At 41.2% G+C, this 24,986-nt stretch overlaps 1 protein-coding gene across 2 annotated transcripts in view; it reads right to left on the bottom strand.

Annotated features, from left to right (window-relative positions):
- The window catches only part of LOC140476847 (laminin subunit alpha-3-like), a 364,783-nt gene that overhangs the window by 118,806 nt on the left and 220,991 nt on the right, over positions 1-24,986 (bottom strand). For both annotated transcript variants that reach the window (XM_072569677.1, XM_072569678.1), the window contains exons 36-41: positions 23,015-23,159; positions 16,931-17,071; positions 9,753-9,914; positions 9,138-9,239; positions 7,077-7,160; positions 5,546-5,776 (exon numbers count right to left, since the gene is read on the bottom strand). In XM_072569677.1, coding sequence (XP_072425778.1) covers positions 5,546-5,776; positions 7,077-7,160; positions 9,138-9,239; positions 9,753-9,914; positions 16,931-17,071; positions 23,015-23,159 — 865 coding nt within the window. The remainder of the gene's footprint in view (positions 1-5,545; positions 5,777-7,076; positions 7,161-9,137; positions 9,240-9,752; positions 9,915-16,930; positions 17,072-23,014; positions 23,160-24,986) is intronic.

Raw genomic sequence — 24,986 nt, 5'->3', positions numbered from 1 at the left:
ATCACCTTTTTATTGCTACCTTTGCTTCTGGACCCATGACTCACCTTCTCTCAGTTTAGTATAAATACCTCCCCATTTCTCCTTTTTTTAGCTTTGATAAAGGGATCAGTTAGACTCGAAACGTCAGCTCTTTTCTCTCCTTACAGATGCTGCCAGACTCGCTGAGATTTTCCAGCATTTTCTCTTTTTTGGCTCCTAACATAGTATTGCACCAAATTCTCAGTCTAGAATTGGCTTTTGAGGCACAGTGAATGTGCTCTTACCCTAAGCCAGGAGGCCTGGGTTCAAGTCCCATCTGCTCCAGAGGTGTGCCATAAAAATTCTGGATGGGTTGATTAGAGAATATCTAGAAATTATGTTCAATTCTCTCAAAAATGACATGAATCTACAACATTCAGAAATGGAAGCTAGAATGCTACTCAGAGGATCATGCCTAATGGCTGAAAATTAAAACACATCATGAAGAGTCATTTCGATCTATGGTCCAAACTCTCAACATTATACTTCATAAGTTTCTATGAGATACCTCTGCATTCTTCCAAACTCTAGTGAACATAGGCCTGACCAGTCCAGTCTCTGTTCATACATCAGTCCTGCCATCCCAAGAATCAGTCTGGTAAATCTTTGTTGTGCTCCCTGCATAGCCAGAATACCGTTCCTTACATTAGAGACCAAAACTGCACACAATATTCCAGGTGCGGTCTCACTAAAGCCCTGTACAATTGCAGCAAGACACCCCTGCTCCTGAAACAAAAAACAGAAAATTGCAGGAAAAATTCAGCAGCTCTGGCAGCATCTGAGGAGAGAAAGCAGAGTTAATGTTTTGGGTCCAGTGACCCTTCTTCAGAACTATGTCCTATTCCAGTACTTCTATTTTCTCAAAATATCTTTCCACATCCACCCAGTCAAGTCTACTCTTTTTCTTACAAGTTTCAATGCTATTTACATGATGTTTACACTGCTTGGCATTCAAGTATTCCTATAGTGTAGCTTCACAAAGTTGATATCACATGTTTAGGTATGCCTGGTGCTTCTCATGGCAAGTCCTGCCAGTCTTCATTGAATTAGGGTTGGTCCCTTGGCTTGATGATTATATTTGAGTGGGGGAAATGCCAAGCCACAACATCACACATTGTGGTTGATTGACAATTTTGGTGTCGATAGCCCAACACCTCCTGGATGCCCAGTTTTGTATTATATCTGTTCAAAATCTATCCCATTTAGCACAGTGCCACAAAACTCGATGAAGGGTAGCCTGAATGGAAAGAGAACAACACATTGATGACCAATGACCTGCACAGTGCACTCTATCAGAGCATAAGAAATAGGAAAAGCAGTAGGCATGTTTTCCTCAAGCCTATAACATCTTCCAACAGGATCATGGTTGATCCGACATTTCTCACGTCCACTTTCATGCCCTTTCCCCATAACCCTTGATTCCCCAACTAATCAAGACTCTATCTACTTCAGCCTACACAAAAGCTCTGCCCCCACAGCTCTTTGAGTCAAGAAGTTCCAAAGACTTACAAGGACTATGCCTTCTGGTCCTAGACTTTCCCATGAGGGGAAACATCCTCTCAGCAATTAGATCACCTCTCAGTCTTCTACACTTCAGTGAGTAGGGTACAGCCTATTTAGCTTCTGTTTGTAAGACAATCCTTCCATACCAAGGAACATCCGAGTGAATCTTTTCTGAACTGCATACTGATACTATCATGGTCAGATGCATCTGGGGCAAGTAGATTGGTGAGGAGGTCAAGTATGTTTTTCCTTTTTATTGGTTGTCTCATCATCTGCTGCAGGCCCAGACTGCAACCATGTCCTTTGTCAGTCGGGGTGCTGCAAAATCTCTCTTGGTGGATAACCTTGAAGACCCTGTCCAGAATACATTTCATGCCTTTGCCACCCTCATTGCTTCCTCCAAGTGCTGACAAAGATAGAGGAGTACTGACTCATCAGCTGAGGGATTTGGTATGTAGTAATCAGCAGATGATTTCTTTGTCCAATGTTTAGAGTTCCAGGAGTCCCTGGAACTATTTCCAGAGTTGGAGGAACACAAAGATCTTGGGGGTTGTAGGACTGCAGTAGGTTATGGAAGGTTCAAGACATTTTGTTTCCAAAGATGAGAATTTTAAAACTGATGCACTGCCAAATCAAGTGGCCGTGCCAGTCAGTGGGCACAAGAGTAATGGTTGAATAGGATGTAATGTGAAATAGAAGGCTGGAGGATAGCAAATGCGGTTCCCCTGTTCAAGAAGGGGAGTAGAGACAATCCAGGTAATTATAGACCAATGAGCCTTACTTCAGTTGTTGGTAAAGTGTTGGAAAAGGTTATAAGAGATAGGATTTCTAATCATCTAGAAAAGAATAATTTGATTAGGGATAGTCAACATGGTTTTGTGAAGGGTAGGTCATGCCTCACAAACCTTATTGAGTTCTTTGAGAAGGTGACCAAACAGATAGTTGAGAGTAAACCGGTTGATGTGGTGTATATGGATTTCAGCAAGGCGTTTGATAAGGTTCCCCACAGTAGGCTATTATACAAAATGCAGAAGAATGAGATTGTGGGAGATAAAGCAGTTTGGATCAGTAATTGGCTTGCTGAAAGAAGACAGAGGATGGTGGTTGATCGGAAATGTTCATCCTGGAGTCCAGTTACCAGTGGTGTACCGCAAGGGTCAGTGTTGGGTCCACTGCTGTTCGTCATTTTTATAAATGACCTGGATGAGGGCATAGAAGGGTGGGTTAGTAAATTTGCATATGACACTAAGGTCAGTGGAGATGACACTAAGGTCAGTGGAGTTGTGGATAGTGATGAAGGATGTTGTAAGTTACAGAGAGACATAGGTAAGCTACAGAGCTGGGCTGAGAGGTGGCAAATGGAGTTTAATGCGGACAAGTGTGAGGTGATTCACTTTGGTCAGAGTAACCGGAATGCAAAGTACTGGGCTAATGGTAAGATTCTTGGTAGTGTAGATGAGCAGAGAGATCTCGGTGTCCAGGTACACAGATCCTTGAAAGTTGCCACCCAGGTTGACAGGGTTGTTAAGAAGGCATACAGTGTTTTAGCTTTTATTAATAGAGGGTTCGAGTTCTAGAACAATGAGGTTATGCTACAGCTGTACAAAACTCTAGCACTTGGAGTATTGTGTACAGTTCTGGTCACCGCATTATAAGGAAGATGTGGAAGCTTTGGAAAGGGTGCAGAGGAGATTCACTAGAATGTTGCCTGGTATGGAGGGAAGGTCTTAAGAGGAAAGACTGAGGGACTTGAGGCTATTTTCGTTAGAGAAAAGAAGGTTGAGAGGTGACTTAATAGAGACATATAAGATAATCAGCGGGTTAGTTAGGGTGGACAGGGAGAGCCTTTTTCCTCAGATGGTGATGGTGAGCACGAGGGGGCATAGCTTTAAATTGAGGGGTGATAGATATAGGACAGATGTCAGAGGTAGTTTCTTTACTCAGAGAGTAGTAAGGGTATGGAATGCTTTGCCTGCAATGGGAGAGTGGTCCAGGAAATGGCTGATGGAATTCAACGTGAACAAATGCGAGGTCTTGCACTTTGGCAAAAAGAATAAAAGCACAGACTACTTTCTAAACGGTGAGAAAATTCGTAAAGCCAAAGTGCAAAGGGAGGGAGTGCAGGTCGAGGATTCTCTAAAGGTCAACATGCAGGTTGAGTCTGTGATTAAGAAAGCGAATGCGATGTTGCCACTTATCTCAAGAGGGTTGGAATATAAAAGCACCGTTGTGCTACTGAGACTTTATAAAGCTCTGGTTAGGCCCCACTTGGAGCACTGTGTCCAGTTTTGGTCCCCAAACCTCAGGAAAGACATACTGGCACTGGAACGTGTCCAGCGGAGATTCACACGGATGATCCCTGGAATGGTTGGTCTAACATATGAGGAACGGCTGAGGATCCTGGGATTGTATTCATTGGAGTTTAGAAGATTAAGGGGAGACTTAATAGAGACGTACAAGATAATACATGGCTTGGAAAGGGTGGACGCTAGGAAATTGTTTCCATTAGGTGAGGAGACTAGGACCCGTGGACACAGCCTTAGAATTAGAGGAGGTAAATTCAGAACAGAAATGCAGAGACATTTCTTCAGCCAGAGAGTGGTGGACCTGTGGAATTCATTGCCCCAGAGTGCAGTGGAGGCCGGGACGCTAAATGTCTTCAAGGCAGAGATTGATAGATTCTTGTTGTCTTGAGGAATTAAGGGCTACGGGGAGAATGTGGGTAAGTGGAGTTGAAATGCCCATCGGCCACGATTGAATGGCGGAGTGGACTCGATGGGCTGAATGGCCTTACTTCCACTCCTATGTCTTATGGTCTTATGGTAGTAGATTCGCCAACTTTAAGTACATTTAAGTCGTCATTTGTCAAGCATATGGACGTACATGGAATAGTATAGGTTAGATGGGCTTCAAATTGGTATGACAGGTCGGCGCAACATCGAGGGCCGAAGGGTCTGTACTGCGCTGTAATGTTCTATGTTTTAATGTGGGCAGCCCAGTTTTGGATGTTCAAAGGGCTAAATGGCCTATTCCTGCTCCAATTTTCTATGTTTCTTTCTTAAATTTGTGAAGAGTGGAAGAGGAGCTGAGACAGATAATACTACAGAGGTGATAGTAAGCACAAATCAGAAAAAGATAAATCAAAGTCATGTATTAATATAATAAGGATGCAATTCACAGTTTCCCTGAATGGATCTACAACATGTAAAACACTGAAAGTTACATATAATTAAATCAAAGAGTATGTACTTCTTCAGTGATGATATAAAAGTATTGACTTACTGAAAAAACAGCAGCTGTAAACAAATCTTTACCTTGCTCAAATTAATTCAATTCTCCAACCCATGAGCAAGCTAACATTCTGGACTTTTTTCTTATTATTTGGTGATATTAGATGCCAAATAAATATAATCCCAGAAAAATAACTGAGAATATTAACTGCAGAACTTAATCAGCAAGAAATATAAAAACCTTGAGAAATAAATATGTACAAAGCCATCACAAAGGGGAAAACAAAAGATACTACAAATGTCAAGCATATCAATGTAGCATTTATTAAACCCATACAGTCACTACATTACTGAGCAGAATGGATCACCAGATATACAATCAAGTTATTAAACCAAAAATCTGTCGAAAGTCATTTGAGGCAATATACACACTTTAAGAATTGGCAAACATATTCTTTTACACATCCACACACATGTGCTGTAAAGTCATACAGAAGTGAGGATTGGTACACATTTTAAGAAAGCTGCATGACAAGCTTGTGAGTAAGTTCTAACCCAACAGAATCAACCCCTTGGAAAGTTATTAGATTAACAGTTCCTAGTCTGATGAATGCCTGTTTCACAATGTTAAAAATAAAGAAAACCAGGATTTTTGAGCAACAGTTCATGCTCTAGACACACAACAAAATATCCAGTTACCAAAACATCTTCAAAAGCAAAAGTTAAAATATTCAAAACTGATGTGTTACACATCACAGAGAAAAATATGTATTTCAGCGAATAACAGGTCCTACCTGGCAGGAATCTCCCAAGTAGTTAGGAGGACATGAGCACACTTCCACATTAGTAGCAGGATTTCCAGTTCCGGAAACAGAGGCTTCCTCAAGTTGAACTTGACCGAGGGAAAGGCGTTGTGTTTGTGAGTAATAAAGTGCTCTAATGTGTAGTTCCTCCAAATTGCTCAACAAAAGCATGAAATCTTCCCTAGTTACTGGACTGTTAATGATAGCATGTCGAAAGTTATCCTGTCAATAGAACAGATAACTATTACTCCATTTTAATTGGACATTTCAGCATTTTTCTAACACTTCACTTGGTATCATAAGAGGAATATTTTATAAGGATGATAACAGAACTGAAAGGTTATAAACATCAGGAAATCTGAACAGACTGGGGACTCATTTTTGTTAGAAAACAGAAGGCCCAAGAACATGGTCTGTAATTGCATTTTCAAGTATTTAAAATGATTATCAGGTGCTGTCAAAGGAGAATTGGAATGTTTCTGCAGTGCATCTCGTAGATGTTACACACTGCTGCTACTGTGCAGCTATATTGGAAGCAATGAACATGAAAGGCTGGTGGATGGGCAGAGGGAAAGCAAGCAGGATGATTTATCATGGATAGTGTCAAGCTCCTTGAGTTGTTGGAGCTGCACTCATCCAGACAAGTAGGGAGCATTCCATCATACTTGTGCCTTGTATATGGTGCACAGGTTCTGGAAGTCAGGAGATGGAGCTATTCAGTGCAGAATTCTGAGTCTCTTTTGGCACAGTATTTAAATGGCTTATACAATTCTTGTCAATGTAACTTCCAAGATGTTCAAAGTTAAAACTCACACAACACCAGGTTATAGTCCAACAGATTTAATCGGAAGCACACTAGCAATTAAACCTGTTGGACTATAACCTGGTGTTGTGTGATTTTTAACTTTGTACACCCCAGTCCAACACCGGCATCTCCAAATCATGACTTCCAAGATGTTGATTAGGAGAGATTCAGTCCTGGCAATGTCATTAAAAAAGGAATGATCAGTTTCTGTCTTTTTGGAAATAGTCATTGTCTGATGCAAATGTTACTTGTCACTTATTAACCTAGACTGAATGCTGTTCTGGTCCGGTTGAAAGTGGGAATAGACTATTTTGGTACCGAAGGAATTACAAGTGGGACTGAACTTCAGTGTAGTCATTAGCAAACATCCCCACTTCTGACCATACAATGAAGAAAGGTCATTGACAGTGTAACTGAAGCTGGTTGAGTTCAGGACATTAACTTGAGGAACTCCTGCAATGATCATTGCCACAAGGAGTAGCTGAGGTGATTAGAAAAGATGCATTTTAGAGGAAGTTAGATAAACTTATAAGGGAAAAAGGAATAGACAGATATAAAATTGTGTTGAATAAAGCAGGGTTGAAAAGACCCTTGCTTGAAACATTATCAATAGATTAGAATGTTGGGCTAAATGGTCTGTTTTTGAGTAATAAAATTCAACCTAATTTTACTAAATATAACAAATGATTAAAATATCATCAATAATGTTTCATTTACCTCTAAAAGCTGGACTTGTCCATGATAAACTCGATCTGGAAGTGGATTCCGTGGATCAAAATATACAATAGTCATTTGTTCACCCTAAAGTTCAAAAATCAATATTTATCTTCTAATATCCATATGTAAAATTTATTATACTGTTTGAATATTTATCGTGTAATGTTTTAAAATTAAAATTGTTAACATTCAAGGACAGATTTTACTTGGATGTCGAATGGGGAAATTGACAGGATAGTAATCTCAGAAGTAGTTTCTTTAGTCTCAGAAATAGGGGGCACCCATTTAAAACCAAGATGAGGAGAAATTCTCTTGTGCATCTTTGGAATGCCTTGTCACAGAGAGCTGTGGGAATAGAGTCCTTGTGTATATTTAAGCCCGAGATCAATAGATTCTTGATCAGTCGGGGAATCAAGGGTTATGGAGAAAGGACAGAAAAATTGATGTGAAGAGTATCAGATCAGTCATGATCCTACTGAATGACAGAGTATGCTCGACCCCTCACTTGCCTGAATGAGTGCAGCCCCAATAACACTCAAGAAGCTTGACACTATCTATTCATCTTATCATGTTCTTATTTCTTATGGTCTTATGGTAGATAAGGGGATAGATCTCACTCTGCCCAACAACAGTTTCACTAACCTAACCAGGCTCCACTGGATACTTCTAAAAAACACACCTGCCATTCTGAGTTCCATGGATACATCAAGTTGCATGTAGGCAGAAAAGCTGTAACTGCTAGCTTTGCTAATGTGGACAATGGCCAGCTAACAAATGAATCCTAAATTAGTTAAGTGACTTTTTGGACTCCAGCTATAATTCAAAATGGAACTTGCGAGCCCTTGGAAATTTGCTGATCATTGTTGTGTGGCACAGTGTAGATTCATTTCAATATAAAAGTGGTGAAGTAATTTTGTCAGCAAAATAAATTTGCTAGAACAGAGTACATGCATATGACATTTCTCCTACTGATTTAATTTCCAATGTTGTGATTTCACTTTGGATCACAGAAACAGAGCAACATCATTCTGACCCTTGAGCCTGTTCCACATTCTATTAAATCCTGATTGTTCTGTCTCTGAATTCCAACTACCCACCTTGATTGCATAACCCTTACCCAACAAAAGTTCAATGAAAATTTTCTGTATTTTAATTGACGATACCAGCCTCAACAGTTTCCTGCGAGTGAGACTTCTAGATTTTAATTCACATTTGTGTGGTACCACCTTGAAGAGCTGGATCAATTTTTAAGGTAATTTCTCTTTTGTTCCTGACTTCCAGTCGACAAAAGAAATGCTTCTCTCCACATATCCTTTCAAATTCCTTAATCATTTAATTACCTCAAGTAAATCATCGCTTATATCTTCTTAAGAAATACGAGCCTTGCCAATACAATCTGTCCTTGTCATTTAACCTTAAACAGCACCTTCCAAGCCCACAAGGCTAGGTCAACAGATACATGGGAATACTATTACCTGCAAATTTCCCTCCAAGCCACTCACCATTCTGGCTTGGAAATGTTATAATTTTTCTATCCATTAATATATCCTTCCTGAGGTACACAGAACTGAAGGAGGTGAGGACTGCAGATGCTGAAGATCAGAGTCGAAGAGTGTGGTGCTGGAAAAGCACAGCTGGTCAGGCAGCATTCAAGGAGCAGGTGACTCGACGTTTCAGGCATAGGCCCTTCATCAGGAATGAGGCTTTTGGGCCAAGGGGCCTGACGGATAAATGGAGGGGGCTGGGGGGTAGGTATCAGGGAATGCAAAAGTTGGGGGTGAAAGTGATAGGTTGGAGAGGACAGTGGAACAGGTGGGAAGGAAGATGGACAGATAGGACAGTTCAAGACGGCGGTGCCGAGTTGGGAGGTTGGGATTGGGATAAGGTGGGGGGAGGGGAAACTGGTGAAATCGACATTGATCCCGTGTGGTTGCAGGGCCAGAACTGAATGCAATTAGAAACCTGCACATAAATGTTCCCTCTGTGACCATGTCGTATCTCAATGCCACTGACTAAATTCATCAACCCTGTATTTAGTTATATGCAAAGTTCAGTACTCACTCTCAATTCAACGTCAGACCTTTTCTCAAGTAAAGTCATCCCTTCACTTGGTAAGCCAAAGGACTTTAATTGGTATGTCAGGAGGCCACCATATGAAGAGACCTGATAGAAAATTGATAAGAAGTTACTTTTGAAGCTGTGTTGAAGCAATGAAAATTGTGCGCTTTTAACCATAAAGCTGTGGAGGTAAGAGAGTAACTCAGGAGAGGTATTCAAGTTTAGTAAAATTTCTGAATCGTTCCAATGATATTCCTTGTATTGGTCAACCTGATGCTAAGGAATGGGTACAAATTGAAAATAATCACAAATAGCCCTTCTAAAATGCACTTAGGCATGGGTAACAAATGCTGACCTCGCCACTGACACTCACAACCTACATAAGAAATGCTTAAATGGAGGTTAGAAAGAAAAGATTTTAGTTAGTAGATGCAACTATTTCACAAAGTACTGCATACGGGTTGCTTGATCAAGCAGATTGTTAAAGGATATAGAGTTGGACAGTGAGGCTAGATTCAGCAGTTGAAGCAGAGAATAACATGGCACCCATTTGATTAGCCCCACAGCCTGCAACATCTTATGGTTTGATTTGATTTCACAGTCTTATTCTTCATTTACCTTGTCTCCCAGATAGGACTCTGGGGCTAGCCAGTATAAATCACGAATAACATCAGGTAGTTCTTGTACATCAGCAACGACGGTATTACTCCGTTGGTTATAAACAACTGGAATGCTCTGTTTATTCCCAGTGAGTAACTTCCATTTCTTCATTTGCATATGCTAAAGAAAAATATGAATCTAAATTGCAATATCAAAACTAAATCAACAATTAAAAACATTCTTGTGTTTAACAGGCACATGTTTACATATATAATATAATTTCCGGTATGGATAGATTGTCTGATAAGTAATGACTAAACATGTTGGCACTCTACACATTGGAATTTAGAAGAATGAGAGTGATCTCATTGAAATGTATAGGATTCTTAAGGGCTTTTCCAGAATTAACGCTGATAGGATATTCTCCCTCATGGGAAAGTCTCGAACCAGAGGGCATAGTCTCACAACAAACATGGGATTAGGAGAAATTTCTTCTCTCAGAGGGGTTGGGAGTCTTTGGAAGTCCTTGCCCCAGAGAGCTGTAGGTACAGAGTCCCTGTGTATTTTGGATCAGTCAGGGAATCAAGGGTTATGGGAAAGGACAGGAAAATGGACTTGAAGAATTTCGGATCACCCATGATCCTATTGAATGGCATACCAGAACTAGGAGCTAGCAACATAAGATAGTCATTAATAAATCAAAGACAGCCTTCAGGAAAGTGAATGTGAAACTGACAACCATATAGAATAGTTAAACTGAATGCATTGATGCCTTTTAGGGGAGTTTGGATAAACACATGATGAAGGAAATAGCAAGATATATTGCGCAGGTATGACAAAGAGAGTCTGGAAAAGACATGCCTGGACCAATATCTCTGGCATAGACCAGTTGGACTGAATGGTCTGTTCCATTTTATCTAATTCTATGTATATGATATGGATCTGAATTGGGACTGTATCACCAACTCTTCACTATTTTCGTCAAAAATCCTGAAACTCCCTTCTTACCAGAACTGTGGGTTTTCCAACACCACACGGACTGCAGCAGTTCAACAAGGCATCTCTTAAGTGCAATTAAATGCTGGTAGTACTGGCACTACACACATCTCATGAATGAGTTAAAGAAAAGGTAGAAAAGGTTTAAATGTTGGCAATTAAGCTATTATTTAAATCAGATCCAAAACTAATTATTAAACTCTTTTGAAATGTAAGATACGGCTGGTCAGATTGGAAATGTATCCCAGTGAAACACCGCCAGGTATGAGTCCACCGCACCCCAGAAACTCATCCGGATCAGTATATGTCACGGCGACAAGAGTAGGTCAGAGGCTGCATCTTCTGAGATGGGTGTTTTACCTCCTGCCTCCTGATGTCTGTCCACAATCTACAAGGCACAAGCCAGGTGTGTGATGGAATGAATGCAACTCCAATAATATTCAAGGAGAACATTATTTCACTAACCATGGGTAAATCGCATATATATTACTATTACCAACATTTGAGGAAGACCTTAGATCATCTAGGAATTGAAAACTATTCTCTTGGATACTGCTATGATCAATGCCCAAGTGAAAAAATCATCAAGGCATTGAGAACCTGTGGTTCTTCTTCTTAAGGAATTCAAGGTAGCTGGTGGCAAATATGTTGCTATGTTTCCCACCTCATCAACTGTCATGCTGGAAGAAAGATTCTGGGAGTTATTTCTGACACTAGTCTTGTGCTCCCAGCCAGCCTCTAATGAACAAGCAAATTTCATAAAACATAGAACAATACAGCGCAGTACAGGCCCTTTGGCCCTCGATGATGCGTTGCCTTGTCATACTAATCTGAAGCCCATCCCACCTACACTATTCCATGTACGTCCATTTGCCTGTCCAATGACAACTTAAGTGCCTTTAAACTTGGTGAATCTACCACCAATGCAGGCAAAGCATTCCATACCCTTACTACTCTCTGAGTAAAGAAACTACCTCTGACATCTGTCTGATACCTATCTTACCTCACTTTAAAGTTGTGTTCCCTCGTGTTTGCTGTCCCCATACTTGGAAAAAGGCTCTCCCTGTCCACCCTATCTAACCCTCTGATTATCTTGTATGTCTCTATTAAGTCACTTCTCAACCTTCTTCTCTCTAACGAGAACGGCCTCAAGGCCCTCAGCCTTTCCTCATAAGACATTCCTTTCATACCAGGCAACATCCTAGTAAATCTCCTCTGCACCCTTTCCAAAGCTTCCACATCCTCCTTATAATGCGGTAACCAGAACTGTACACAATACTCCAAGTGTGGCTGTACCAGAGCTTTGTACAGCTGCAGCATAACCGCCTGGTTCCAGAACTCATTCCCTCTATTAATAAAGGCCAAAACACTGTATCCCTTAACAACCCTGTCAATATGGGTGGCAACTTTCAGGGATCTGTGCACATGAACACCAAGATCTCTCTGCTCATCTGCACTCCCAAAATTCAGCCCTCTGTTTCTTTCACCACAGGTGCTAGAAGTCCTGTTGAATATTACCAGCATGTTCACCCTATATTTCAGATAGTTTTGAGAAGATTTGTAGCTCAGATTGAGGTTCTGCATGTAAGTTTGCTCACTGAGCTGGAAGGTTCAGTTTCAGACATTTCGTCACCACACTAGGTAACATCATCAGTGAAGCACTTATAGTATGGCCCACTTTTTAATTTATGTGTTTAGATTTCCTTGGGTTGGTGATGTCATTTCCTGTGGTGGCATCATTTCCTGTTCTTTTTCTCAGGGGGTGGTAGATGGGATCCAAGTCAATGTGTTTGTTGACAGAGTTCCAGTTGGAATCCCGTGCTTCTCTCTGTTTGGCTTGTTCTAGGATGGATGTGTTGTCCAAGTCGATGTGGTGTCCTTCCTCATCTGTATGTAAGGATACTAGTGAGAGTGGGGTCATGCCTTTTTGTGGCTAGTTGATGTTCACATATCCTGGTGGCTAGTTTTCTGCCTGTTTGTCCAATGTAGTGTTTGTTACAGTCCTTGCACGGAATTTTGTAAATGACATTAGTTTTGCTCGTTGTCTGTACAGGGTCTTTCAAGTTCATTAGCTGCTGTTTTAGTGTGTTCGTGGGTTTGTGGGCTACCATGATGCCAAGGGGTCTGAGTAGTCTGGCAGTCATTTCTGAGATGTCTTCGATGTAGGAGAGAGTGGTTTGGGTTTCTGGGTGTGTTTTGTCTGCTTGTTTGAGTTTGTTGCTGAGAAATCTGCAGACTATGTTCATTGGGCACCCGTTCTTTTTGAATACACTGTATAGGTGATTTTTCTCTGCTCTGCATAGTTCCTCTGCACTGCAGTGTGTGGTGGCTCATTGAAATAATGTTCTAATGCAGCTTCATTTGTGGACGTTGGGATGATTGCTTCTGTAGTTCAGTATATGGTCCATATGTGTTACTTTCCTGTAGTCGTCGCTGGTTTGAAGTTCCCCATTGGCTGTTCGCTCTACTGCGACATTGAGGAATGGCAGTTTGTGGTTGTTTTCCTCCTCTTTACTGAATTTTATGCCAGTAAGGGTATTATTGATTGGTCTTGAAGGTTTCTTCTAATTTGTTTCATTTAGTGATGACAAAGGTGTCATCCACGTAGCGGACCCAAAGTTTGGGTTGGATGGTTCACAGAGCTGTTTGTTCGAGATTCTGCATTACTGCCTCTGCTAAGAACCCTGATATTGAAGATCCCATGGATGTTCTGTTGGTTTGTCTGTCGGTTTTGTTGTTGAAGGGGAAGTTGGTGGTCAGGCATAGGTCCACTCACTTGTCGATACTGTCCTTGCTGATGAAGTTGGTGGTGTTTGGTGCATGTGTCTTTGGTTCTTCTAATAATGTAGTCAGTGTTTCCTTGGCCAGGTTGATTTTGATAGATGTGAACAGGGATGTTACGTCAACAGAGACCATTATTTCATCCTGTTCTATCTTGGTGTCTTTGATGGTCTTCAGGAATTCTTGGGTGGAGTGGATGGAGTGGTGTGAGTCATCTACTAAGTATTTTAGTCTTTGGTGTAACTCCTTGGCTAATCTGTAAATTTGTGTTCCAGGATAGCAAGATTATGGTCTGAGAGGAGCTGCTAGTTTGTGAATTTTGGATAAGCTGTAGAAGCCTGGTGTGTTGGATCTGTCTGGTTTCATTTTTTGGAAGTTGGTCTTATTTATTTCTCCAGATTTCTTAAGTATTTTGAGTAGGGCTGTGATTGATCCTCTAGTTGTGGAGTCAGGTGTATCGCCACTTGTTGGTAAGTGTTGGTATCTGCAAGCAGTGTGTTCACTTTCTCAACAGTCACTGATTTAAAATAACAATCAAGCGTCCTTTGTCTGCAAGTAGGATAACAATGTTTTTTTTAGTCCTTCTAGTGCTTTCCTTTCTTGTGTATTGACTGTGTTTCCTTCCTTTTTCCTGCTTCATGTTGGTGCAACTGTTTGTCTGAAGGTTTGCTGGGTTTCTTCTGGAGTTTGTTGTCTTTCAGTGTTGTTCTGAATGCTGTTAAGAAATCTTTCTTGTCCACATTCTGGAAGTTGTAATTTAATCCTCTTACTAAGATGGCTTTCTCAGTGACTGTTAAGGGTCGGTCAGATAAGTTTTTTTATCCATGGTTCTGTGTTGTCTGTTTTGTTATTTTATGTACGTTTATCTAATTTTTTTCCCACGGTCTAGTTCTTATCATGACAAAAAGACATGACCCACTCTCACTAGTCTCTTTACACGCAGATGAGGAAGGATACCACTTTGAATGGGACAACACATCCATCCTAGGACAAGCCAAACCATGACATGTGCAAGAATTCCTAGAAGCATGGCATTCCAACCGGAACTCTATGAACAAACACATTAACTTGGATCCCATTTACCACCCCTGAGAAAAAAAAGGGAAATGGCGTCACCATAGGAAATGATGTCACCAACCCAAGGAAACCTAAACCATAAATAAAAAGCAGGCCATACCACCAGTGCTTCATCCGGAGACTCACTGATGATGTTACTTAGTATGGTGACGAAACGTCTGAAACAGAATTTTCCAACTCAACGAGCAAACCTTCTTCCACTATATTTCAGACCTCCAGTGTCTATTCACTGTTGTAGCCAGGGAAGTCATTTTGTCAGGTGAAAAATGATAGGGCCATGAGAACATGTGATGGCATCCCCAGGGATATGTCAATCAGAATTGACAATTCCTATGATTCTACCTGCGACTCCACTTTCAAGGAGCTATGAACCTGCACTCCAAGGTCTCTTTGTTCAGCAACACTCCCTAGGACCTAATCTAAAGTTTTGGACTAATAACCTAGGAACACTGGTTCAATTCAAATAAAACAAAACTGAAATACAAAAGCGAGTTCCTGTAATCACTTTAGGGTAGGAAATGTGTCATCCTTATCTAGTCTGATGTACATTTGATTCCTGTCCCACAGCAATGTGGTTGACTCTTAACTGCTCTCTGGTTAAGGGACATGAGCAACAAATTCTAGCAATGTATTGTTCAGCAACTCCCTAGGATCTTACCATTAAGTGTATAAGTCCTGCTAAGATTTGCTTTCCCAAAATGTAGCACCTTGCATTTATCTGAATTAAACTCCATCTGCCACTTCTCAACTCATTGGCCCATCTGATCAAGATCCCATTGCGATCTGAGGTAACCTTCTTCACTGCCCACTACACCTCCAATTTTGGTGTCATCTGTAAACTGACTGACTATACCTCTTGTGCTCACATCCAAATATTTTATATAAATGACAAAAAGAAGTGGACCCAGCACCAATCCTTGTGACACTCCACTGGTCTCAGGCCTCCAGTCTGAAAAATAACCCTCCAGCACCTCCCTCTGTCTTCTACCTTTGAACCAGTTGTGTATCCAAATAGCTAGATCCCCCTGTATCCGTGACATCTAATCTTGCTAATCAGTCTCCCATGGAGAACCTTGTCGAACGCCTTACTGAAGTCCATATAGATCACATCTACCGCTCTGCCCTCATCAATTCTCTTTGTTATTTCTTCAAAAATCTCCATCAACTTTGTGAGACATGATTTCCCATGCACAACGCCATGTTGACTATCCCTAATCAGTCTTTGCCTTTCTAAATACATGTATATCTTGTCCCTCAGGATTCCCTCCAACAACTTGCCCACCACCGACGTCAGGGTCACTGGTCTATAGTTCCCTGGCTTGTCCTTACCACCTTTCTTAAACTGTGGCACCACATTAGCCAACCTCACTTGTGACTATTGATGATACAAATATTTCATTAATTTTCCAGCAATCACTTCCCTAGCCTCCCACAGAGTTCTAGGGTACACCTGATCAGGTCCTGGGGATTTATCCACCTTTATGCATTTCAAGACATCCATCACTTCCTCCTATGTAATATGGACGTTTTGCAAGATGTCACCATCTATTTCCCTACACTGTATATCTTCCATGTTTTTTTCCACAGTAAATACTGATGCAAAATACCCGTTTAGCATGTCCCCCATTTTCTGCAGCTCCACACAGAGGCCGCCTTGCAGATCTTTGAGGGGTCTATTCTCTCCCTAGTTACCCATTTGTCCTTAATGTATTTGTAAAAACCCTTTGGATTCTCCTTAACTCTATTTGCCAAAGTTAGCACATGTCCTCTTTTTGCTCTTCCGACTTCCCTTTTAAGTGTATTCCTACTGCCTTTATACTCTTCTAAGGATTCACTTGATCTATCCTGTCTATAGCTGACATATGCTTCCTTCTTTTACTTAATCAAACCCTCAATTTCTTTAGTCATCCAACATTCCCTATCCCTGCTAGTCCAGCCTTTCACTCGAACAGGAATATACTGTCTCTGGACTCACATTATCTCATTTCTGAAGGCTTCCCATTTTCCAGCCGTCCCTTTACCTGCGAACATTTGACCCCAATCAGCTTTTGAAAGTTCTTCCCTTATACCATCAAATTGGCCTTTCTCCAATTTAGAACTTCAACTTCTAGATCTGGTCTATCCTTTTCCATCACTATTTTAAAACTAATCGAATTATGGTTGCTGGCCCCAAAATGCTCCCCCACTCAGTCACCTGTCCTGCTTTATTTTCCAAGCGTTTGCCTAAAATATTTCTAATCGAAATTGTTAACTTTAAAAAAATCTAATTATTATACTCACTTCAGTGCGAAACACAAATTTGGAAAAAATTTAAAAATGACAATTTGTATTTCTTCACTCACTTTAGTCCTGGACTTATCAGAACTTCGACACTCATTCGTTATTCCAAAGCAAAAGCAGCTGGTGCAGCCTTTGGGATTGGCTGGATCAAGATAGAATGAACCAGGTCGACAGATATCACACTGTGCACCAATTACATTCTCCTAAAATGAGGAAAGTAGAAAAATTTACAGTTGTATCAGAAATGTTTTTTGTCATGTTGAATATAATGTTTAAGTCACTCTGTGATAATTGCATTTCAATGTTCAGCAGGCCTAGCTGTGCAGAGACAGGAGTTAATATTTCAGATCAATCATTAGAATTCTCTCTCCATCTGCTTGGACAGTTGAGCATTTCCAGCATTTCCTGTTTTTATGTTGCTTTCTAGCATCTGTAGAAATTTGCTTTATTCACAGTATTTTAACATTAAATGCACAACCAGCATAGATTAAAGTGAGAAAGAACAAATACAAATACTAAAGATCAATCACTCAATATACAATCTGGGCAACAGTCAAAGCCAATCTGCACCCGTCTCTAGTAGTTAGATATCTACAGGAACCTCCATGCCATCTCTAACAAGTGGAAGAAGCTCATAAACATCTTTATTATTAAGAGTTTGATAATCTATTCCACTGCTTTAGTTGTATTGCTTCCATTTTCTCATTCAGCAAGCCAAATCTACCTCAACCTACCTGAGTCTGTCCTTTTTGTCTAGTTTCTCTCCTATCTTCTCACTCCATGTGCTCATTCTGATCCCAACAGGACTAAATCCTGCTCTTTTCATTCCACTTATCAATCACATCATCTGACATTGACATTCTTCTGTTCCTATAAAACTCTTGAACCTGCTGTCTGAATTACAAACAGATCATTCCTGATCTGTATCTAAACTCCAATTGGTTTCCATATCCCTTAATATCATTACCAACCAATAATAATTAACCTCAATCCTGAAATTTTTCTAATGTCCCTCAGCCTCCAGAGTTTGCAATCTCCCAGTCTCTCAAGTTGAAAATTAAAATTCATGCAATCGTTTCAGATGATCATGGTACAGGAGCTCAGAATGTAAAAAATACTTTTAATGGAAATTAGGAACAGTTGGGGAAAGAAATCGCTTGTAGGGGTAATCTATAGGCCCCCAAAACATAACAATGAAATAGTAACAAGTATATGAGCTGAGATGGTGATAACCTAGTGGTATTATCGTGAGACATGCACCGAGGGTGGCAAGGACGTAAAATGTACCTCAGGGTGGGGGATTTCAATGTCCACCACCAAGAGTGACTCAGTGGCAATACTACTGATCGAGCTGGTTGGGTCCTAAAGGATTAGCTGCTGGACTGGATTTGTGACAGGTGATGAAGGAAAAAACAAGAGATAAAAACACACTTGCCCTCATCCTTTCTGTCAATGACAGCATCGGTTAGAGTGACCACTGCATAGTCCTCGTGAAGAAGAAGCCCCATCTTCACATTGAGAACATCCTTCATCATGTTGTGTGGCATTATCACCATGCTAAATGGGACAGACTTTGAACAGCAGTACACTTGTACTCTACTACAAGCTACAATCTCATGGTCTGGCATCTCCCCCACTCAACCATTACCAAAGGAGCCAGGGGATCAACCCTGGTTCAATGGGGGAGGGCATGCCAGGAGCAATAACAAGCATAAGTGAAAATGAGATATCAACCTGGTGATGCTACCAAACAGGACTATTTGCATGCCAAATCGCATAAGCGGCAAGTGAATGATCTGTTGGCCCAACCAATGGATCAGATCTAAGCTTTGCAGTTCTGCTACATCTAATCATGAATGGTGGTCAACAATTAGAGGAGGAGGCTCCATAAATTAACCTATCTTCACTGATGTAAGAGCCCAGCACATCATTGCAAAAGATAAGGCTGAAGCATTTGTAGCTATCTTCAGACAGAAGTGTCGAGTGGGCAATTCATCTCAGCCTCCTCTAGTGGTCCCCAGCAATACAGATACCAGTCTTCAGCCAATTCAATCCACTCCATGTGAAGGTTGGAAACACTAGATACTGCAAAGACTATGGGCCCTGACAATGTATTGAAGAATTGTTCCCCAGTATTACTGCTCCCCTAGCCTTATTATTCCAGTACAGTTACAACACTGGCATCTACCCAATAATGTGGAAAATGTCCCAGGTATGTCTTGTACACAAAAAGCACATAAATCTAACTGGGCCAATTACCCCCTATCACTACAGTGGCTATCATCAGTAAAGTGATGGAAGATGTCATCAACAGTGCTATCAAGCAGCACCTGCTCAGCAATAACCTGCTCAGTGACGCCTAGTTTGGGTTCAGCCACTTTGACATTCAATAATGCTACCATCACTGAATTATCAACCAACGTGGGGTTACCATTGATCAGAAATTCAACTGGATTCATCACATGAACACAGTGGCTACAAAAGCAGGTCAGAGGCTAGCACTACTGTGGCGAGTAACTCACCTGCTGACTCCTCAAAGCCTCTCCACCATGGGGCTGCACCCAGCCATGCAGAGTATACCACCACAGTCTTGACTGGTGCCTTGTAGAAGATGAAGAGGCTTTGGGAGTCATAACCCTTACTTTTAAATCCAAATCATTAATGTATGCCATGAATAGCAAGGGTCTGAGCACTGAATCCCATGGAACCCCACAGGAAACAAATTTTCATTCACGGAAACTGCAACCCATCAATGCTTTCTTATGTATTTTCTTTGCTTTTCTATTTTCCTTTTTTGGTTCACTACTTTACTTTTAATAGTCCTCTTGGTATCTGCCATATGCTTCTCTTTATTCTCTTAATCCTAACCTTTGTGTCCCTCGACATTCAGGGTTCTCCAGTCTTAGTCCCTCCCTTTTGTATTTATGGGAATATATTTACCCTGAACTCTTGCTATTTCCTTGTTGAATACCTCCCACTGTTCTGACAGTTATATCTGCAAGGAGCTGTTGGACTACTTGGACCAAATCATTTCAATAAAATGATCCATTCTCCAGCTTAGATTTTTTATTTCTGGCATCTTCCTATTCTTATCCATAGCTCACCTAAAATCTACTGATGGTCACTATGAACACGATGCTCCCCTACTGATGTGTCCACAGAATTTTGGAATTTTGAAATTTAGCATGCTACCAAGGACAAGGGATTTTAGTTACGTGAACAAAGTGGGGACGCTGGTCCTGAGGGGAGGTGTTTGAAATTATGAACAGTTGAGATGATTTGGACAGCTCTTTCAATGAGCTGGCACAGGAGTGACAGACTGAATAGTCCCCTTATGTGCTCTGATTCTCTCCTCTTCATATTTAATAGGTTAAATCTCCATTAAAATAGATAGGAAAGAAATAAGAATGAATTAATTAAGCTCTGTGTTAATATTTACTCTGTATAATGTAAAAAAACACATTATTTCTTTGAATTAAAGTTTAATCTTTGTTGCTTTAATTTGTTATTTTTTTCCATAACTGACATTGGAATCTTTCCTTTTTCTCTGGCCCTGCTTGGCAACTCTCCTAATAGCCAACCAATCTGAAACTGAGCCGTGGCGGACAGTAGACACAATCTGTTACTGTAAACACATCAATAATACTGAAAAATTCTGAAGCATGTGAGGAGTGGCTATTGTAAACAAAAGGTTAGTCATTGCATGGTTCTTTATCAATCTACAGACTGCTCTTGCACAGGATGCAGAGACTTACTAAAAAAATACCAAGTTTCTGGAATTTTGGCTATGGTAGAGATTAAAGAGGTTGCTATTATTTTTCAAACAGACAAGTGTAAGTGGCGATTTAACAGAAGATAGTGATTTTTGAGATTTGTAGCTCAGGTTGATGATAAGTATGTAAGTTAGCTCACTGAGCTTGAAGGTTTGTTTTCAGACGTTTCATCACCATGGTAACATCATCAGTGAGAGTCTCTGGTGAAGTGCTGGTGGTATGTCCTGCCTCTCTATTTATAGGTCTTGATTTCTTAATGTGGATGACATCATTTCCGGTTCTTTTCTTTTTATTCTTTTCAAGGGGAGGTCGATGGGGTCGAAATCAATGTGTTTATTGATGGAGTTCTGGTTGGAGTGCCAGCCTCTAAGAATTCTCATGCATGTCTTTGTTTTGCCTGTCCTAGGAAGTGTATTGTTCCAGTCAAGGTGGGTGTCCTTCTTTGTCTGTATGTATGGAAACTCTCACTGATGATGTTACTTAGTATGGTGACGAAACGTCTGAAAACAAACTTTCAAGCTCAGCGAGCTAAGATATATACTTATTTATTAAAAGTTTTCTAAATAACAGAGGGCATGGGGTGGGATTGATACGGGTTGGGGAAATCAAAATTGTTGAGGAACATAGAGTTTACTGACAGAGAGGAACCAAAGGAAATCATTATTAGTAGGGAAATAGTGTTGGGAAACTAACGGGCCTGAAAGCTGATAAATCCCAGGGCATAATAATCTACATCCCAGAGTACTTAAGGAAAAGGCACTAAAAATAGTGAATGCTTCAGAATATTTCAAAATTTTATATATTCTATGAGTGGGCGGCACGGTGGCACAGTGGTTAGCACTGCTGCCTCACAGCGCCAGAGACCTGGGTTCAATTCCCGCCTCAGGCGACTGACTGTGTGGAGTTTGCACATTCTCCCCGTGTCTGCGTGGGTTTCCTCCGGGTGCTCCGGTTTCCTCCCACAGTCCAAAGATGTGCAGGTCAGGTGAATTGGCCATGCTAAATTGCCCGTAGTGTTAGGTAAGGGGTAGATGTAGATGTAGGTGTAGGGGTATGGGTGGGTTACGCTTCGGCGGGGCGGTGTGGACTTGTTGGGCCGAAGGGCCTGTTTCCATACTGTAAGTAATCTAATCTAATATTCTGTTCCTACGGATTGCAGTATAGCTAATGTAACCCCATTATTTAAAAAAAGGAGGTGGAGAGAAAAAACAGAGAATTTTAGACCAGTTAGTCTGACAGTGGTAGTGGGGGTAGTGCTCAAATCCTTTATAAAAGATTTAATAGTAGAGCAGTTTGAAAACAGTTACAGGATTTGACAGAGTCAGCATGGATTTACGAAAGGGAAATCATGCTTGACAAACCGACTGGAATGTTTTAAGCATGTGTCTGGGAGAGTTGAAAGGTGGAGCCAGTGGATGTGGTTTACTTAGACTTTCAGAAGGCTTTCAATAAGGTCCAACATAACAAATTAGCTTGTAAAATGAACACAAATGGGATTGGGGTTAGTGTACTGAGATGGATATAGAATTGGGTGCAAGACCAGAAATGAAGAGGAGGAACTAATAAATGGATACTTTTCTGAATGGCAAATAGTGACTAATAGGGTACTGCAGGGATCAATGCTTGGATCCCAACTATTCACAATAATATTAATGATTTAGATGAGGAAACCAAATGTAATATTTCCAGGTTTGTAAGGGGCACAAAACTGGGTGGACGACTGAGCTAAGATGATGCAGCAAAGATGTTTCAGTTTGATCTAGACACGTTATGTGAATGGGAAAATGCATGGTAGATGAGGTATAATGTGTGTAATGAGGTTATACACTCTGGGAGCAAAATTCAAAGGCAGATTATTATCTGAATAGCAATAGATTGGGAAAAGGGGGCAACAGCGAGACCCAGTCATCCTTGTATTTCAGTTGCTGATAGTAGGTGGTGATGAAGAAAACAAATGGTATGTTGGCCATCATAGTGAGAGGATCTGAGTACAGGGGCACAGATGTCTTACTGTAATTGTACAGAGCCTTGGTGAGACCACATCTGGAGTATTGTGCACAGTTTGGTTTCCTTTTCTGAGGAGGGATGTTCTGGTTTTGAGGGAGTGCAACAAAGGTTTGTCAGATACTTCCTGACAGAGTGGAGGAAATAGATTTAACAGTAACATACAAAAAGGAATTGGATAAATATTTGTTGGAAGAGCTACGGGAAAAGTACAGTTACAACAATACCTCTTCAACGAGACAATGATTAACAGGCCTCCATTTTAGTCAGATGATTCTCTAATATAAGAAATGGATCGTGTGTCATGATTTATTTGCAAAGTAATGCCATTTGTTCCATTACAATACATTTGAGAACCTTGAGACTGACCTTACAAAGACACTGTCCAGTTATGGGATCACACACACTTGGCTGTGTTGCTTCACGGTTACAGTTACAGGGAATGCAATCAGGGTAACGGGAGTAACCGATGGAACAGCGGTCACACTGGCGACCTGTTACTTTCGATTTGCATCTAAACAGAAAACGTACAAGAAATTAAGTTACTCGGAAAAGGTCTATGGGGCACATTTCTTTCTAAAATAATCAGACTCTTAGTATTTTCAAATACATGTCTACTGATAATGCAACTTTTAAAGAACCAAAGTGGCTGAATTTAATTGTATTTTTCCCCAAAGTCCAATTGCAGTCTGCATAATTAAAGATTTATATAGTTTGTCTTTCACAATCTGAAGACACCTGAAAACTGCTACACATGATGATGAAGTACTTTAGAAGCCTTAGTTGGCATTTTCCGTTTTTTGGTAAAGTGCGGTGGTAGACGTCATTGCAAATGAGACCCCCCCCCACCCCCCTCCCACCATGACCGACTCTTTTGAGAATGCTCAGCAACAATCAGGCTGTCAACCCAGAGGCATTTGCAGTGAATCCCTCCCTGGGTTCTGGTCAGAGACTGTAGAGGACCAGGCCACTGGCAATGGGGAGGGGGGGTGGGGGGTGGCCAGGTGACTTTTTGGAGTGAATCAAGAATTGTGTTGTGGAGTCATGGAGAAAGAGGTGTTGGAGGCAGGATGGTGGGAGTAGGTAGGGTAACTTTCATCAATTAACCAAACACCCTGGCAGTATGAGGAGAGCTACATATCTAGTGCCAACCCATATAACTGTTTGCCCTTTCTGCCAATTTCCCTTCCACCTCTAGGGAGGAGACTATCCTGTTGAATTGATCAGATTTTCACCCAGTCAAGATGAATCAGGAGCCCTCTAAAAATAACCAATTTTCCTGAGTAGATCTTTAAGAGTTTGGGCTGTGCCAGGCTTTGAGCCAGTGCTCAGAATTGCTGACCTGGATGGCTCAGTTGTGGAGATGAACATTGCTAATCCTTCTACAAATTTCCTGTAGTTGGGCCAACTTTATACAAAATCCTGGTGCATCCAGATACTGGAAAATTTCAGTAGCTGACACCACAATGCACTTCAAACCACTTAAACTTCTGTAAACAAAAACTCTGAAATCGATAACAACGATCAGATAGTCAGAGCTATCAATCAAAGAGGGACTTGAGTATTTCAGTCATGTAGGATCTCTCAGCCAAGTCTTGTCTGTATTCTTAGTCGACTAACCAGATAAACATTAGATTATTGGAATACCTGAGCTCCTGCTTGACTGACAATATTTAGAGGAGAAAGTGAGGACAGCAGATGCTGGAGAGTCAGAGTTGAAAAGCATGGAGTTGGAAAAATACAACAGTTCAGGCAGCATCCGAGGTGCAGGAGGTTGGTCATGTCGGGCATAAGCCTTTCATCAGGAATGTGGAGGGGGAAGGGGCTAAGAGATTAGTAGGAGGGCTGGTGGTAGGGGTGGGGAAGGTAGCTGGGAAGGCGATAGGTGGATGCAGGTTGCGGGGGAGGTAATTGTAATAGGTTGATGTGGAGGATGGAATGGATAGGTGGGAAGGAAGGGTCCCAAGGTGGAAGATTAGGCATTCTTCCTCCTGTTGGTGAGTGGCTTTGGTTTGGCAGTGGAGGAGGCCTGGGAGGGTGTGGTCGGCCACAGGGCGGTGGGGTTTTTGGTGCGTGTGTCCCACTGATGTTCTCTGAAGCGCTCCACAACTTGGTGTCATGACTCCCCAGTGGAGAGGAGTCCACGTCAAGAGCAACGGACACAGTAGATGAGGTGGGTGGATGTGCAGGAAAATCTCTGCCAGATGTGAAAAGATCCTTTGCGGTCTTGGACGGAGGTGAGGAGGGAAGTGTGGGTGCAGGTTTTGCACCTCGTGTGGAGGCAAGGGAAGGTTTTAAGAGTGGAGGAGACAAAAAAAAACTGCAGATGCTATAATCCAAA

The sequence above is a fragment of the Chiloscyllium punctatum genome, chromosome 5 (assembly GCF_047496795.1).
Source record: "Chiloscyllium punctatum isolate Juve2018m chromosome 5, sChiPun1.3, whole genome shotgun sequence".
NCBI classification, from domain to species: domain Eukaryota; kingdom Metazoa; phylum Chordata; class Chondrichthyes; order Orectolobiformes; family Hemiscylliidae; genus Chiloscyllium; species Chiloscyllium punctatum.
The sequence above is the reverse complement of the archived record's forward strand: the minus strand, read 5'-3'. Positions and strand labels throughout refer to the sequence as shown.